General features: G+C 44.1%; 1 protein-coding gene across 1 annotated transcript in view; it reads right to left on the bottom strand.

The window, feature by feature from the left end:
• The window catches only part of ELP1 (elongator acetyltransferase complex subunit 1), a gene marked incomplete at its 3' end in the record, with an annotated part of 55251 nt that extends 41089 nt beyond the window's left edge, over positions 1-14162 (bottom strand). The window contains exons 1-9 of the mRNA XM_080709079.1: positions 14007-14162; positions 11801-11953; positions 10109-10190; positions 9365-9445; positions 6667-6752; positions 5025-5121; positions 4629-4719; positions 3069-3192; positions 1549-1642 (exon numbers count right to left, since the gene is read on the bottom strand). Coding sequence (XP_080565205.1) covers positions 1549-1642; positions 3069-3192; positions 4629-4719; positions 5025-5121; positions 6667-6752; positions 9365-9445; positions 10109-10190; positions 11801-11953; positions 14007-14156 — 958 coding nt within the window. The 5' untranslated portion in view covers positions 14157-14162. The remainder of the gene's footprint in view (positions 1-1548; positions 1643-3068; positions 3193-4628; positions 4720-5024; positions 5122-6666; positions 6753-9364; positions 9446-10108; positions 10191-11800; positions 11954-14006) is intronic.
• Between the last annotated feature and the right edge of the window lie 3173 nt (positions 14163-17335).

The following is a 17335-nucleotide window of genomic DNA, read 5'->3' as shown; positions in this document are numbered from 1 at the left end:
TCAATGTCAGATTCCTGCTGTTGGATATTTTTTTCTAGATTAGAAACTATGCATTCATTTTTGGATTGCTCATCTTCTAAGAGCGAGAGTCTGTTCTCCATGTGGTCTAATCGGTTGTTTGTGCTTTGAATTGAGGCCTTTACTTCATTAATTGCATCCTTTATCTCTTTTTGGCTCTCTCTGAGTTCTTTTCGAAGCACCTCTATTATTTCTACAGTTATTTTCCTGATTTGATCTTCTAGAAATCTCTGATTTTCTGTTTTATCAGGTTCTGATGTTGTGGGGTTGTGCACATTCATTACTCCAGTGTTATTCCTCTTTCCCATGATTTCGGAGGTTTGTGCCTTCTCTGGGTTCTTCCCTTGGGTCACTATGGCTTCACTTAAGGTGCTCTGGATCTCGAGTCTGTATTATCTCAGACCCCACTACTCCTTTACTGGGTTGTATCACAGAGTCTCCGACCCAGGGAGTCGATAGAGGCTGCTTTAAACTATGGGGGGTGCCAGGTTGCACGTTCTCCTATGGTGTGATATCTCTGCCACCACCACTCCCTCACTGGGTCAAGTCCCAGGAGGCCCAATACTGCGATTTCTCCTCTGTGGCCCGCAATTTGACTCACTGTTCTTGAGTACGCAGATGTAGCTGTACTGGACTCGGTGAATTCACTGCTGCTGCCGCCGCCGGTGGCAATATGGCGCCTCTGCCACGCCCTCGGCCATGAGGCTGGCGTATTTTTTCTTCTCTGCTTTTGATTTCCACTCTGAATCCCTGCAGCGTGTGCTGAGCTCAGCCACTGGGAGCTTTAAATGCTGTCTGCGCCGAAAGATCCCGCCTGGCTGTTCCGCAGCGGCTCACCTGGCTTGCTGTAGCCGTCTGTTGAGTTCGCCACTGCCGCCGGCAGTATGGCGCTGCTGCCGCGTCCTCGGGCTCGTGTGTCTCCTCTGTGGCCCTGAGCTCTGTTCTCAGTCCGCTTTCTCTCTGGAGCCTGGTGGTTTTTTTTGTTTTTCTGGTGATGGTGTTTTCTGGCTATGAAAGGCGCTCTTTTTGTGGTAATGGAGATTGGTTGTTAGCGGGACTCTTAAGCCCCGCTTTTCTCGGTCGCCATCTTCCCGGAAGTCCTCAGTTGACTTTAAATAAAGCATATTACCCATAATGGTATTCTCATTCAATAAAAGTAAAACTTGAGGTTTCCCAGAAAAGAAGAAATTCTGTCTTGAGACCATAACATAGAAATCCTGCCTGCGTCTCCTGCCTGTCAGCCACCTCTACAAATTTCAAACTTCCAATCTCCTACAAGTGCATGAGCCAATTCCTTAAAATAGTATCTCTCTGCTCTCCCCATCTCAAACATCTACTGGCTCTGCTTCTCTCGAGAACCCTGATACATGGCTGAAACCCACAAATAATCAAAACCCCACTCCTCACTCATCCACCTATGTCAGCTATTCTGATTCCACAGAGACTAAATAGAAGGAATGAGAGAAATCCCACACCTTCTACTTTCAACTATTTTTATGAAGCAAAAATCAAGATGCCATACTGTCTTACCATAAGCTTTCAGAGCAGAATTTTCATCCCTCTGAAGTTCTTCCAGCCAAACAGCAAGTACAGAGGAATCTGCATTCCATACCAAGTCATTTATCTTGTAGAGAAACAAAGTGACTGAATGTTAGCTATGCATTTACTTCAGGTTTTTTGTTTTGTTTTGTTTTGTTTCTTTTTTGGGGGGCAGTAATGGGGATGGAACCCAGGGGCATTCTACCTCCAAGCTACACCCCCAACCCTATTTTTTACTCTCTATTTTGAAACAGGGTCTCGCTGAGTTGCAAAGGGCCTCTAAGTAGTAGCTAAACCTCAATCTTCCTATGTCAGCCTCTCAAATGCTGGGATTACAAGCATGTGCCACCATACCCAGCACTTCAAGTTCTTTACAATAGCTAAATGTCCAGCTCTCACAAGCTAAACAACCCCACACTATCTGAGCTGATCCATAGCTGCAAATTATTTACTAACACCATAGTGGTTAAATAAATCTGTAAAATGTTATTATATAAAAGGGACATGAAAATAAATGGATTAAGCAGGGCATGGTGGCGCATGCTTGTAATTCCAGTACTTGGGAGGCTGAGACAGAAGGATTCAGGTTTGCAAGCCAGCCTCAGCTACTTAGCGAGGCCCTCCACAATTTAGTGAGACCCTGTTTCAAAAAAAAAGAATAAAAAATTGGGCTGGGGGTGTAGCTTGGAGGTAGAATGCCCCTGGCTTCAATCCCCAACACCACATATACACACACATAAAAAAGATGTTTAAAGATTAAAAGTATCCTAAAAAACTTAACCAAATACAAAGTAACATTTTCAATAATAAAAGAATTCGAATATGACATGGGTATTACATGGTATTAAGATAAGGTGTAATACTGGAATTGTTTATGCAATAAAATTATCTTATATATTAAGATTTTACTAATTAAACATTACCACTGTATGTGGTTCCACCTTAGTAGGATTTCAATGGCATACAAGTTGCTTAAGGTTTAAATGTTATAAATAAAAATTATCTTGAGCACTAGAAAAATGGTTTTTTTCCAAATAAATGATAAAAACGGGCATTACGATTTCCTTTCTATGTTTTATCTAGGATGAAAAAGAAATTCCACTTTTTTTTTTATTTGAAAAATCTTGGAAAAACAAATTCTCTTTCATTAAAAAAAAAAAAAAAAAAAAAAAAAAAAATTAAGGCCGGGCGTGGTGTCACACGCTTGTAATCCCAGAGCTTGGAAGGCTGAGACAGGAGGATTGCACAGGTTTGAAGCCAACCTCAGCTACTTATTGAGACTTTGTTTTCAAATAAATTACAAAATAGGGCTGGGGTGTAGCACAGAGGCAGAAAGCCCTTGGGTTCCACCTCCCAGTACCACAAAAAAATAAAATATATCAGTTACAGAAGCCACCATTTTTATTACTATCTATTTTAGCGTTTCTACTCATTCAACCATATCAGATATAAACTTCCTCTATAGCTGAGAAAAGTCCTTAAATTTGATGGCAAATACCTCAGATACTTACCTTAACCTCATCTTTGAGGAAAGGAAGTGTAAAGTGCCCATGAAGAAGTCCATTTTTCTCAAAAAACACAACATCTTGTTGGTTGGGTTTATCTTGTGTAGACGCAATCAAACTACCTGAGGGCCTTAAATCAAACACAGAGTGTTAAAATATTCAAAAGCTCATCCAGCTAGCCAAAGAACAAAACTAATTCAGTTAAGAGATTTTTTTCAGCAAAAATAAACCAAAATCATTATCTAAGGAAGTTTTAAATTCCATTTAAAGTTTAAGTTCTTGTTTCCTGGAAAGAAGTTCATCTTGGTGTGGGACTACACCTTTATCTACTTTGAGCTCTTCAAAGGTCCATTTGCCCATAAATCCTTACAGATTTAAGTTATACCTGCATGGCATTTTTAAAAACCAGTAAATTTTCTAAACCATTCCAAGTACAGTATCCTAAAAATCATAATCTATTTCTCCTTGTTATAAGATGTCAGCAAATATTTCATACTCAAGCAAGCATTTTTCCCCCAGTACTGGGGATGGAACCCAGAGGCATTCTACCTCCAAGCTATACCCCCAGATCTATTTTTTTTTTTAAAGAGTTAAAGGAGTTTATTAAAAAGATAGAAATACAGAAGACAGTCATAGCCCCATGCCTTTCAGGAGTGGCACGAGGGAGTGGTTCGAACAAATTCATGCCCCAGCCCTATTTTTTATTCTTTGAAACAAGGTCTCACTGGGTTGCAAAGGGCCTCGCTAAGTTGTTGAGGCTGTCCATGAACTGCAATTCTTCCGTCTCAGCCTTTCAAATGCTGAGATCACAAGTGTGCACCACCAGCCTGGCTCAGGCAAGCATTTTTAAGACTTCCGTACCTACTGAAAACACATTGATCCCTTTGTTTTATTCATATATGTTTCTAGAGTTTTAATGCAAATATATTTTTCTCATGCTCTATAATCCAATGCTACATAAATATTGGTAGAAAATAAGATATCTGAAATCCAAAGAACTAGGGGTGTTGCATCTAACAGATGATACTGAGAGGTGATACTTCTTTTATTTATAATCTATATGCAGCCACATAATAAAGGCAAGTTGTGAACGGCACAAGGGAACTGGACCAAGGAAGTGAATGGAAGGACAGCCCAAATCCAGCCTGCAAGTTCCTCAGCAAGCAGATCCCCTCTGTGGGAATTTGTACAAAGGAAGGGGCTCTTTTCCTAGTTGTCACAAAAGGTCCATTCGCCCCACAGAGCCTTGTAGACTAGGGCTCTCCTTCTAAGCACCATTTTCGTTTCCTACAGTGGCCTTGCAGATGCCCTGCCTTTAAGGAATTAGGAATGAAAAAATGTGTGGGCCTTAGTGATGAGATCTGAAAGATGCCCAGAATCAAATTCAATTCGGATTTCAGAGAAAGGAGAAAAGGAGGGAGGGAGGGAGGGAGGGAGGGAAGAAAAAACAAGGTAAATATGCTCCTGTGTTATATAAACATCAACATTCAATGGGCACCTCCACCCCTACCCTGGTTGTAAGAAATTCTATAAGGAAAGAGTTCCAAGGTTTTTTCTTCCACTCACTTCCAGGCCAGGGCTGGTCCCAGTCCTGCCACGGGCTCACTGGTCGACTGCAGAGCAAACTCTCGGTTCCACACTCTCACCTTCCGAGCGCCTGTGCAGGAGGTAGAGTCAGAAACAATTAAAATATTACATATGTTGTCAAGTCACAAGTTTTCTAACATTTTCCTTATAAATAGAACTGCCATGGCTTTACAGAACCAAGTAGATACATCTTATTAAAAATCTGTTATCTACCAGAGCCACAAAGAACTGGGGTGATTCCTAATCTGAACTCACTTAACATCTTTACCTTCTCTATGTACTTTAAACAAAAGAAAGAACACTTCCAGAACTTCAGTAAGATTAAAAAAAAAAACACACACACACATTTTATTTAACTGCAATTTATTTCCATACCTGTTTCTGGGCAAACAGCACTCACTGCAAAAAACTGTCCATCCCCACGCCAGGTAATATGTGGTTTATGGTCATCCCAGGGCAAAGCTGACTCATACTAGAGAGAGGGAAAACCAGTATTACCGAAGGACCTTACACGGCCAAGCATCAACCCTCAACCATTAAATATAAATCTTTTATATGAAGTTGAAGCAATCTAGGGAACCAGCTTCAGAGAAGCCTCAGGAACCCTTCTAGTGGGGCTCTTAGACCCAGAAATCATCAAGGAAAAAAAAAATCTTTGAGACAAAAAAACCAAAAAGTCTTTCTTTGGCATTAAAAGAGCTATGCATCTAAATATTAAATGTAATGAACTAAGGAACTTAGCAGGTAACTATGCAAGGAAATAAAATGCAGTGTTCAACTAAATTTAACAGGGAAGAGTTTCATTTCATTGTTGTCTAAGCTTTAAAACAGGCAAGAGTAACAGTGAGAGAAGGGTGAGCAGGAAGAGTCAACGGTGGTAAACACAGCAGCAACCAAGGATGAAAACATTCTTCGTTCTGCAATATAGGTAAGTGCCTCCCGCATCTCAACAGAAAAGCCTTGAAGACAGGAGCAACTCTGGGGTAGCAGATAATCAAGCACCTGAGCACACATCACATCCCAGCATTAGCCTAAGCAGAATGCAGCGGGCTCTGGTCTGTGTGATACGGAATACACAGAAAACCTAGCAAGATTTATTCTCAATGCAACTGTCCCATGCATGGAAGAGAACAGAAATGTCCTTTAGTGAAGGTTAAGGGCTGAAATGAGTATATGAAATGTAGCTGGAAATAATAAAGGGCAGAAAAATGACAAGCAGAGTACTACTAAGGTATCTCTCCTAGAGGCAGTACATAGAAATGTCTACATATAATTGTGTTTCCAATTGATTGGACCAAACCTTGATATAAGTGCCAATTCTTCTTCCTCTCACCCACCCCTGATTTGTGATATTAAAATCCATAGCTTCTCCTCCAAAATGTATCCTGAGTTAAACCTCTTCTCTACTCTCTCCATAGTCCATACGTTTAACTGAAAAGGCTTCCTACACCCACACATTCCCTCAGTCCACTGAATACAACCTCCAGAGTGATCGACTGAGAACTCAATCAGACCTTGTTGCTCTGTGGAAACCCTCTGGTAGTTCTATGTCTACTAGAGAAAGTGCAAAGTACTAACACTGGGCTACAAGCATACCCACCCTTATAACATGTCGGACTTCATATCCTATCACTCTCCCTTTCCCAAGCATACACTGCCACACTGGCCCTCTTTCTGTCCCCCCATGCCCCCACCACACACACAGAAGGAGGGAAAATGTGACTTTAGGAACTTTAGCACTGGCTGCTCCCTCTGCCTGGACTTTTCTTCCCTGGGTATTCATAGCTCACGCCTCCCCCTCCACTTCCTTCAGGCCCATAATCAAAGAGCACCTTCTCAGTGTGGTCATCCCTGACCACCCCACCTGCTGCTGCCTGGCACTCCTTGTCTCACTCCTCTATTTTCTCCCACAGCATTTTTCACTGCCTGGCATGTTTGACATTGGCAATATTTCTGGTGGGTGGCAAAACATCCACTTGTTCCAGCCAAGGTTTTCTACACTCCGGGCCAATCTTACCATTTGCACCTGAAAGGCTGCTTGCCTGCCTTCTGATCCATGGAACTGTGTCTCCTTCTTGCCCCATCCAACAGTGATAAACTTGCCTGGAGAACAGTTTATTGAGAACATGTAAGACAATCAATGAACCACATAAAATGAAATAAAAGCTGTTTTTTCTAATTCATGAAGTTAGTCATTGGCAAATACTTGGACCCTCTAAGACCTTGCAATAAATTGACCAACAGTTAATATTTGGGGGGAAAAAAAAACAATTTGAAAGAATTTGAAAAGCCCTTATTTTGGAAAGCAGTTTACTGTCAGCTTATACAATCTAAGTTCTTTTGATGACACAATTCAGCTATCTCACCCTCACCTTACAAGACAAGTGAAATATGAAGAAATCCACATGTCCATGGATGACATATCAAAAAATTTATGACAAGAGCTAAGACTCTTACTTTCAATTTTAAATTGACCAAATGTATCCACCGTTCTGCTGGTGGTGAAGAGGAAAACAGGTCATCAAGTCAGCTCCTCACGTAGACTCAAAGACCAAACCCCCTTGTTTTTTGGTAAGTAATAATGCGTCTTTTACATAAAATATAAAGTCAGCACTGCTGAAACAATGGAGCTGTCTGTTCTAAAGGTAGGTCTGGAGTCCATCTCCGAGAAGGTAGTGTAGACATATCAGATCCAGGACGCAGTACTTCCCTCCTGGCATTTATTCTGATTCTGATAAAGCAGGGCTGTTTGTGATCTCTACACATTATGGATCGGCATGAACATTTCCTGTCTGCCATGACTGGCATGTATATTCAAGCACTATGTACTTCTAGCACACTTTGCTGCTTTAAACTAAGAGCAGAGCTTATCCTAGTGTACATCCCTGGGCTTCTATATGCAAGTTTCCAGCGAGGTAAAGGAACAAGGCGTGAAGAGGACTTTTCTATTGGGATCAGACAATAGAAGATGGGGTTTACCAGGGATCTACAAACTACAGCTACACATTTTTACAGATAAACTTGTATTAGGACACAGATACACTTATTACTGTCTACAATTGCTCAACAATCAGAGTTGTAGCAGCAACAGAGCCAAGCGCCGACGCCTATCCTTAGTTAAGAACCAAGTTTTTCCTGAATCCAATCCCTCTTCTAGCCCCACACTGTGTCCTTCCCTTTCATGTGGACCCCTACAGCAACCTCACACCTGATTACTGTGCCTCTAATCCCTTCTCTCTCCACACATACACAAACAAAAAATATATATATATGCCATCAGAGCTATCTTCCTGGTAAGAAAGTCTTTAAACCTCTCATCATCAAAACTCTTTAATGGCTAACCACCTATGACTCAATGCTCAAATTCCCACAACATATAAACAGAACCAAAATACAGAGCACTTATTTATTCTGCACTCATGTCCTACCACCCCAGTACACTGACATACTCACGGGTCCCTGAAAAAGCTGTGGTGTTTCTGTGAAACATCTCTCCTTTGGAGGGGACTCACTGACTTGGCTCACTCCCCGCCCTCAACCCTCATCTACCCAATACCACTGCAGCTGAGACTCAGCCTAAGTTAAACTCCTCCGGGAATCTTCCCTCCCCGGCTCTCCTCCCTTCCCTTACACTACCCTAATACCTACACAGCCTATCTCACTGCACTTCTGACACTCCAAAAGGGAAAAGCCAACTTAACCATTTTTAAACCACCCACAGCATCAAACACACTATTGGGTACATAGTACTTACTCAAAAGTTTACCTCTGAACACATAACTTATTTATTTTTTTTTGAATGAATAAACAAGTAACAGTTTTGCTCAGACTTAGCAGAACAAGAAGGCATAAGGTTAGCTCTCAGCAACAGCAGCTATATTCTCCCCTAAACGCGCCAGCACCCAGTGCTTTCCAGTTGGCCAGGGCTTTCTTTTTTGGTACTGAGATTGAACCCAGGGGCATTCTATCATCTTATCTTGCTAAGTTGCTGAAGCTGGCCTCAAGTCTACAATCCTCCTGTTTCAACTGGGATTACAGGCACATGCCACCCCACCTGGCTTGGCCACAGCTTCTTAAACTCAATAAGAATCTCCTCTCTCCTCCCACTTCAATACTACCACAACCGCAATGCTCAAATAACCTTGGCTAGCTCTTAGTAGAAAATCGATTGTGTTCATGAAAATGTAGATAAAGATCTAGTGAGTAGGAACAAAAATTAGTTTTCTACCCCACCTCTCTTGTTTTCTTCTCCCCAAAACCACACTCTAGATATGTTCTTACTCTAGCTGGGCCAGTCCCTTTCAGAGTAACCCCAGTGGAAAGTAACCCTTTCATAGGGTTTGGACAACTCTCTAGATAATCTCAGGCAGATTTCTAACCCCTCGGCCCACTGGCAAAGCCAACCCTCAGATGTAGAGAGGCACCAGATGTAGAGAGGCACCGCTTATCTTCATTTAACTGTGTTGATCCTGCCCCTCAAGACAGCAGTCATGTTTGATCCCCTTACAAAAACTCTTACTGTCTGTTCCCAAATTGCCCTTCAACCTCTGCCTTTCAAGATCTGGGATGGGCTAAAGGACCTAGGATATAAAATATTTACTAAACAAGGAGTTAAGCTTTAGGGTTCTCTGGGCTTATGCTAGAGTGGCCAGTGTATTAAGAGGATCAAAGGTGAGGAGGAACTTGAGGTCACAATGTCCCAAAGCTGTACTCACTTTCACCAAAGTCATCTTGGTGGATTTGCTGCTCCATGATTGGGTCGAAATCCCTCGTCATCATAATCATGGTCTGTTGACCTAAGAGGGACACAAGAACAACTGTTTTCATGTAACAACTTACCACTAGAGTGCCATCTATGGCACTCTAAGCTACAGAACTGGAGGGGAGAAAGCAGAAAAAATGTTCTGAGTTAAAAAAAAAAAAAGAGAGAGAAAGCTTTTCTTTTTAAGTAAGTCATCTGGCACTTATTCTCAGGTATTTTTGTGTGTAAAACTTAACATTAAGTCCACATAGCCCTCCTCCATTAACCTCAACCTTCCTAGTTTCCAAGACATCTTTTCAAATATATACCGAAGCAATAACACTGGTTTACTGAAGCTATCTGGAATAAAGAGACTCAAGGGGAAAAACAGGACTGCAAGAGGGATTTTTAGAATCTGTTCATGCCAACTCTTGCTCGTAGAATAGATTAAAATAGACACTGCTAACATTTTTAACTTCAGCCGTGAACTTGGCAGCCTCCTTGGGCATCATGATTCATTTCCCAGTCCCCAAAACTGAAAAAAGTTATAAGAAACAACTTTTTATAATAATAAACACAAGTAAAACAACACAGGAAAAAAAATACATTATAGTATTGGTATCATTTTTTCAAAGAAAATCTTTGGAACTTGAGAACCCAGTAAATTATTAGGAGTAAAGTTTTAGAAAAGTCAGGCAGTCGCCAGGGACAAGCTTACCTGTGGCAAGAAGCACCAGCTCTTGGTCAGGACTCCAGCTCATGGTGGAGATACCACTGGCCACACTCCCAACACAGTCAAGCTGCAGAGAGAAAATTGAAAAGAGAAGCTCAGAACACCAGTGTCCAGGGAAAGACTCACTATTGGCCTCAATCAAAACAGTACAAAAGCAATTTATTACTGAATTTATTCAACAAGCATGTCTTCAGTAACAAGTATCAAGAAACTAAAGAGCCAGGCGTGGTGGCGCACGCTTGTAATCCCAGCATTCGGGAGACTGAGACCTGAGGATTGAGGTTCGCAGACAGCCTCAGCTATTTAGTGAGGCCCTCTGCAAATTAGTGAGACCCTGTTTCAAAATAAAGAATAAAAAATAGGGAAGGGGGTGTAGTTCGGAGATCAAATGCCCCTGGGTTCCATCCTCAGACCCGCAAAAAAAGAACAAAAGAAAAAAAGAAAGAAAATAAACTAGACATGATATTAGGTGCAAGAACTGGATTAGGCACCCACTATGCCCAGGGCTGTCTAATGAGGGAGATAAAATGACTCTCCAGCAAGATTAAGGCTATAACTGAGCTATCCAGAAAGTAAAGTAGGTCTCAGAGCAGGCAGAGACAAGCAACTTCGGAGAGCACAAGAAAGTTTTTCTGCACGAGAATCTCAGAGTGCCAACAGGGCCAGAAGAGAGAAAGAGCAGGAAGAAAAACAAAATTGTTAAAGCACAAATGCATAAAAAGAGAAATTAAACACTGGCTGCAACCAGAACCCAAGCTACACATATCCACAGGAATTTGGGGGGCATTAGGCTGAAGGGCAATTTGGGAACAGACAGTAAGAGTTTTTATAAAAAGATCAAACATGAATGCTGCCTTGAGGGGCAGGATCAACACAATTAAATGAAGATAAGCAGACTGGAGATCAGTAAACAGGAAAAAGGTCTAATTCTATAAAATGTTTTCAAAGGGATACCAAACTTTTAAATGTAAGAAACACTAAATAAAAAAGTGATAACTTGCTTTAAATGGGATGGTAAGAGTGAAGGTTCCACTTTAAACTGTGAGCTTTCAAACTCCATGTGGTACGTGTATAATCTTGGCCTGGATACCTGAGCTCTCTGCCTCAATTTCCTTTGCTGAAGAATGGAAAACAACAATCTACCTTATAAGACCATAGTGAAGAATAAATAAAATCTTCTGGGGAAAGCACTTGAAAAAGTACCTAGCACACTGTAAACATTTAATAAATGTAAGTTTCTATTATTATGTTACTATCAGCAATACTTTAACTCTTGTGGTACGATCAGAATTGAAAAGATCACAACTAACAGGCTAATCAATGATTTGAAAAGGATCAAGTAATTATAATGTTAATTCTTGTAGTTAAGGTGGGAATGAAAAGTCAGAAATTCAGCCTTATTTTAAGAGTTGAGAAAGAAGCAATTGGTTGAAATATATCTCTCTGATAGTCTTAAAAATATGTTTGTAATAACAGTGGATTACTTAAGGACAGGTATTTCAGGGACTCTGGAAGTGGCTGCAATTTCAGCTAAAGCCTAACTAAAAACATTCTATGAAGAAATATATAATTTGCAAAAGTTTAAATAATATGGCTATGGATCTGAAAACCTCAGCACCAAACAAGTGATTCGGCTGAGGATGCCTGAGACCTGCTCCTCAAAGGAATTCTACTTACCTGGTGTGTGCTGAGATTGCAGAGGACAACGTCTCCAGAGGCGGTGGCCACACACACAGACTCCTGATCCAGCAAATCCTGAACACCAACAATGCAGCCACTTCCATCCTCTGGAAGAAAGCCTTCTGCCACCAAAGAAATTTCATTCTTCACCTTTCAAAGCAAACGCATAAGCAAATGAACCCAGACTATTTTTGAGACCAATGATAATATTTCTAGAAACAAAATACTTTCTATGCATCTTTCATAACAAAACTCTTCAAAATGGCTTTTTCTAGATGGAAATTCAAACTTTCATTTGAGAAATATTTTAACTCTATCACTTTAACAACAAAAACAGGTAATATAGCAGGGCACAGTGGCACATGCTTGTAATCCCAGTACTTGGGAGGCTAAGACAAGAGGATCACAGGGTTGAGGCCAGCCTCAGCAACTTAGCAAGACCTGGTTCCTTTCTTTTTCTTTTTTTTTCTTTTTTTGCGGGTCTGGGGTTGGAACCCAGAGGCATTTGACCTCCGAGCTATACCCCTTGCCCAATTTTTTATTCTTTTATTTTGAAACAGGGTCTCACTGAGTTGGGAAGGGCCTCACTAAGAAGCTGAGGCTGTCCGCTAACCATGATCTTGCGAACCATGATCCTCCGGTCTCAGCCTCCCAAATGCTGGGATTACAAGCCTGCGCCACCACGCCTGGCTAAGACCGCTTCAAAATAAAAGATAAAGCAAGGCGTGGTGGCGCATGCTTGTAATCCCAGCTACTTAGTGAGGCCCTTTGCAACTCAGTGAGACAGGTTCAAAATAAAGAATAAAAAATAGGGCGGGAGGTGTAGCTGGAGGTCAAATGCCCCTGGATTCCATCCCCAGACCCACAAAACAAACAAACAAACAAATATAAAAGATAAAAAAGGTTGATGGTTTAGCTTGAAGGCAGAATATCCTGGGTTTAATTCCCAGTATTCCCCTCTCCCCAAAAGGTAAGACTCTTGCCAAACAAATACTAAACAAACAAAAACATTAAGTATGGGTTTTTTTTTTTTAAATGCCAAAAAACCATGAAATTAATGACTGTGACCTCTGTTTTGTTTCTTAGTTCTGAGGATCAAACTCAGGGCCTCCACTAAGCTAAATCCATAGCTCTAGAATTACAATTTTCTAAGATTTCTATGACATGGAGAAAAGGCAATAAACACACTCACCTAAATACATTAGTAGCAATCCATAATCAAGGGAAGATATCAAGATCAACCCACAAAACTTAGACGTACGCTTGCTCAGATCTAGCACTGATAATTGGCTATGGGATGGGGTCCTAAACATTTTTAAGAAGTTCCACGGGTAGAGGGTGGGGAAGGGTAGCTCAGTGACAAAGCAAGTGTTTAGCATGCAGGGGCTCCCCGAGTTCAATTTCCAGCATCACATACACACACAAAAAGATGATAAAGAAAGAAGCTCCATTGACAATTTTCATATGCACACCTAATTGAGAATTAGTGTTATAAAGAATACCTATAAGCCGGGTGTGGCTGCGCACACTTATAATTCCAGTACTTGGGAGGCTGAGACAGGAGGACCACAGGTTTGCCACCAGCCACAGCTACTTAGTGAGGCCCTGTTTTAAAGTAAAAAATAAAACAGGGCTGGGATGCATGTAGCTCAGAGGTAGAATGCCCCTGGTTCCAATCTCCAGTACTGAAAATAAATAAATAAAAATAAATAAATAAATAGTACCTACATTGTAGAAAAGGTAACATGCAGGCCACACATAAAAATAAGGTCAGAGCTTTGCCACCTTCGTTTAACATAATCACAAAGAGTACTATTTAAGCTACTTTGTGTGTGTGTGTGTATGTGTGGGGGAATTGAACCCAGGGCATTCTACCTTCAAGCAACACCTCCAGCCCTAGTTTTTATTCTTTATTTTTGAAACAGGGTCTCACTTGTTACAAAGGGCATCACTAAGTAGTTGAGGCTGGCAGTGAACCTGCAATCCTCCTGTCTCGGCCTCCCAAGTACTGGGATTACAAGCCTCTGCCACCATGCCTGGCTTAAGCTATTATTTAGTAAGCCATTAACATAAAGCAAAGGGAATGTTTATTTAGGAAGACATAACTTCATTAAGTCATAAAAGAAGACTATCTGGAAGAAGAAAGTTTAGAAGAGAAGTGAAGGGCCACTCCAAGTGAGAGCATTCTCCATCAAACACTTACTTCTCTTGCAACAGGATCTACTTCGATCAGTCCACGTTCTGAACCAACGAGCACTGTCCCCTGTTCAGTTCGGAGACAGAAGCACTGAGGTTTCCCTGGTGCTTGAATATCTCCGAATTCTAGAGTCCGAAGTAACTTTAGATTTCGCATGATGAAGCAATTCCTGGGAGAAAAATACAAATTTCCTTTGATGAAGCATTGATTTCTAAAAGAGAAAGAAGCCCCTTAGCAGTGATAAATGGTCACACCCATATAAAATATAATGACTTAAGGGGTAGAGAAGTGGTAATTAGAAGATGGGGAAAAAAACCACTCCTACTTCTCTGAACACACACTCATACAGATGCATGGCGGCAGCCTGACTGTGGAGCTATGGTGTAAAACGGAGGGCTCTGACATCTGCATATGCTCTCACTCTGTAGGAAAGGCAAGAGTCCTGACTTCAGAGTCTTTTCTTTCAAAAGTTAGTATCATTTATCCCTCAGGAAAAATAGAAAAGAACAAAATGGACAGGAAGATATTCTATTTTTGCATACAGAATACATTTATAGAATCAAAAGAAAAAATAAACAATTACCCCCATTGATTAAAACTATTAAAAATCCATGTATAGATACTGGTAGTTGACAGGAATACGGAATAAAATTACTTTAATATCCACTAGGTCCATTATTAATAAGCTGGTTTTACATGAACATAAAAATTGAAATAAAAGCTAGAAACAAAAGCATGTATTATTCTCAAAGTAAAAAAGAAGACACTGGGAAATAAAAGTTTGAGCCGGGCGTAGTGGTGCATACTTGTAATCCCAGCATTCAGGAGGCTGAGACAGGAAGATCGCGGTTCACAAACAGCCTCATCTACTTAGTGAGGCCCTTTGCAACTCAGTGAGACCCTGTTTCAAAATAAAGAATAAAAACTAGGGCTGGAAGGGGTTAGGCTGGTGCTGGGGCCAGTGAGGCCGGCATCGGAGCCTGCCGTGCGGCAAGGCCGGTACTGGGGCCTCCGAGGCCAGGATAAGAGCCTGCCGAGGGGTTAGGCCGGTGCTGGGGCCAGTGAGGCCGCCATCGGAGCCTGCCTTGATGCATGACCAGTGCTGGGGCCTCCAAATCCGGGATCGGAGCCTGCCGAGGGGTTAGGCCGGTGCTGGGGCCAGCGAGGCCGACATCGGAGCCTGCCTTGAGGCAAGGCCGGTACTGGGGCCTCTGAGGCCGGGATTGGAGCCTGCCAAGGGGTTAGGCCGCTGCTGGGGCCAGTGAGGCCGGCATCGGAGCCTGCCGTGAGGCAAGGCCGGTACTGGGGCCTCGAGGCCAGGATAAGAGCCTGCCGAGGGGTTAGGCCGGTGCTGGGGCCAGCGAGGCCGGCATCGGAGCCTGCCTTGAGGCAAGGCCGGTACTGGGGCCTCGAGGCCAGGATAAGAGCCTGCCGAGGGGTTAGGCCAGTGCTGGGGCCAGCGAGGCCGGCAGCGGAGCCTGCCTTGAGGCATGACCAGTGCTGGGGCCTCCGAGGCCGGGATTGGAGCCTGCCGAGGGGTTAGGCCGGTGCTGGGGCCAGCGAGGCCGGCATCAGAGCCTGCCGTGAAGCAAGGCCGGTACTGGGGCCTCCGAGGCCAGGACAAGAGCCTGCCGAGGGGTTAGGCCGGTGCTGGGGCCAGCGAGGCCGGCATCGGAGCCTGCCTTGATGCATGACCAGTGCTGGGGCCTCCAAATCCGGGATCGGAGCCTGCCAAGGGGTTAGGCCGGTGCTGGGGCCAGCGAGGCCAGCATCGGAGCCTGCCTTGAGGCAAGGCCGGTACTGGGGCCTCTGAGGCCAGGATCGGAGCCTGCCGAGGGGTTAGGCCGCTGCTGGGGCCAGTGAGGCTGGCATCGGAGCCTGCCGTGAGGCAAGGCCGGTACTGGGGCCTCCGAGGCCAGGATAAGAGCCTGTCGAGGGGTTAGGCCAGTGCTGGGGCCAGCGAGGCCGGCATCGGAGCCTGCCTTGAGGCAAGGCCGGTACTGGGGCCTCGAGGCCAGGATAAGAGCCTGCCGAGGGGTTAGGCCGGTGCTGGGGCCAGCGAGGCCGGCATCAGAGCCTGCCGTGAGGCAAGGCCGGTACTGGGGCCTCCAAGGCCAGGATAAGAGCCTGCCGAGGGGTTAGGCCGGTGCTGGGGCCAGCGAGGCCGGCATCAGAGCCTGCCATGAGGCAAGGCCGGTACTGGGGCCTCGAGGCCAGGATAAGAGCCTGCCGAGGGGTTAGGCCAGTGCTGGGGCCAGCGAGGCCGGCAGCGGAGCTTGCCGTGAGGCATGACCAGTGCTGGGGCCTCCGAGGCCGGGATCGGAGCCTGCCGAGGGGTTAGGCCGGTGCTGGGGCCAGTGAGGCCGGCATCGGAGCCTGCCTTGAGGCAAGGCCGATACTGGGGCCTCTGAGGCGAGGATAAGAGCCTGCCGAGGGGTTAGGCCGGTGCTGGGGCCAGCGAGGCCGGCATCGGAGCCTGCCTTGAGGCATGACCAGTGCTGGGGCCTCCGAGGCCGGGATCGGAGCCTGCCGAGGGGTTAGGCTGGTGCTGGGGCCAACGAGGCCGGCATTGGAGCCTGCCATGAGGCTAGGCTGGTGCTGGGGCCTCCGAGGCCGGGATTGGAATCCTGCCAAGGGGTTAGACCGGTGCAGGGGCCAATGGCCAGCATCGGAGCCTGGCGTGAGGCAAGTTCACTCCTGCGGTCTCCAAGGTCGGGACCAAAGCCAGCTTAGGGGTTAGACCGGTTCAGGGGCCAGCGAGACCAGAACTGGGGCCTCCCATGAGGCAAGGCCGCTGCTTGAGCCAGCGAGGTCTGGATCAATCCACTGAGTAGCCATGCCACTACTGGGACCATCAAGAGTGGGATTGGTACTTGCAACGCAGCATGCACAGAGAAATATCGCAGAAAATATAAATCAGACGCTTCTCTTAATCAGCAATAACTAGGAGTAAAAGGGCAACAGGAAGAGGTTGAGCTATAGAAAGGGCCCTATAGTGAAGCAACTAATGTGACCAATCAGAGGGTATGTAATACTGGAGGACGGAGCCTCTTTAAAACTCAGGAGGTACATAAACAAATATATCAAAGTAAATCACCAAAGAAGTGTGGGATGGAGGGAGGGGGAGGGAATGGGATGGGGGCTGGAGGAGGGCTAATTGGATGATGTGTGCTTGTATATCCTCTCAAGTCTTGTACTCCAATGTGATTGATATATGACTACAATGCACCAATTTAAAAAATAAATTAATTAAAAAAAAAAAAAAACTAGGGCTGGGGTATAGCTCAGAGGTAGAATGCCTCTGGGTTCCATCCCTAGTACTGCTAAAAAAAAAA

Source organism: Muscardinus avellanarius (genome assembly GCF_963383645.1).
Source record: "Muscardinus avellanarius genome assembly, chromosome: 13".
In the NCBI taxonomy this organism is placed as follows: Eukaryota; Metazoa; Chordata; class Mammalia; order Rodentia; family Gliridae; genus Muscardinus; species Muscardinus avellanarius.
The sequence above is the reverse complement of the archived record's forward strand: the minus strand, read 5'-3'. Positions and strand labels throughout refer to the sequence as shown.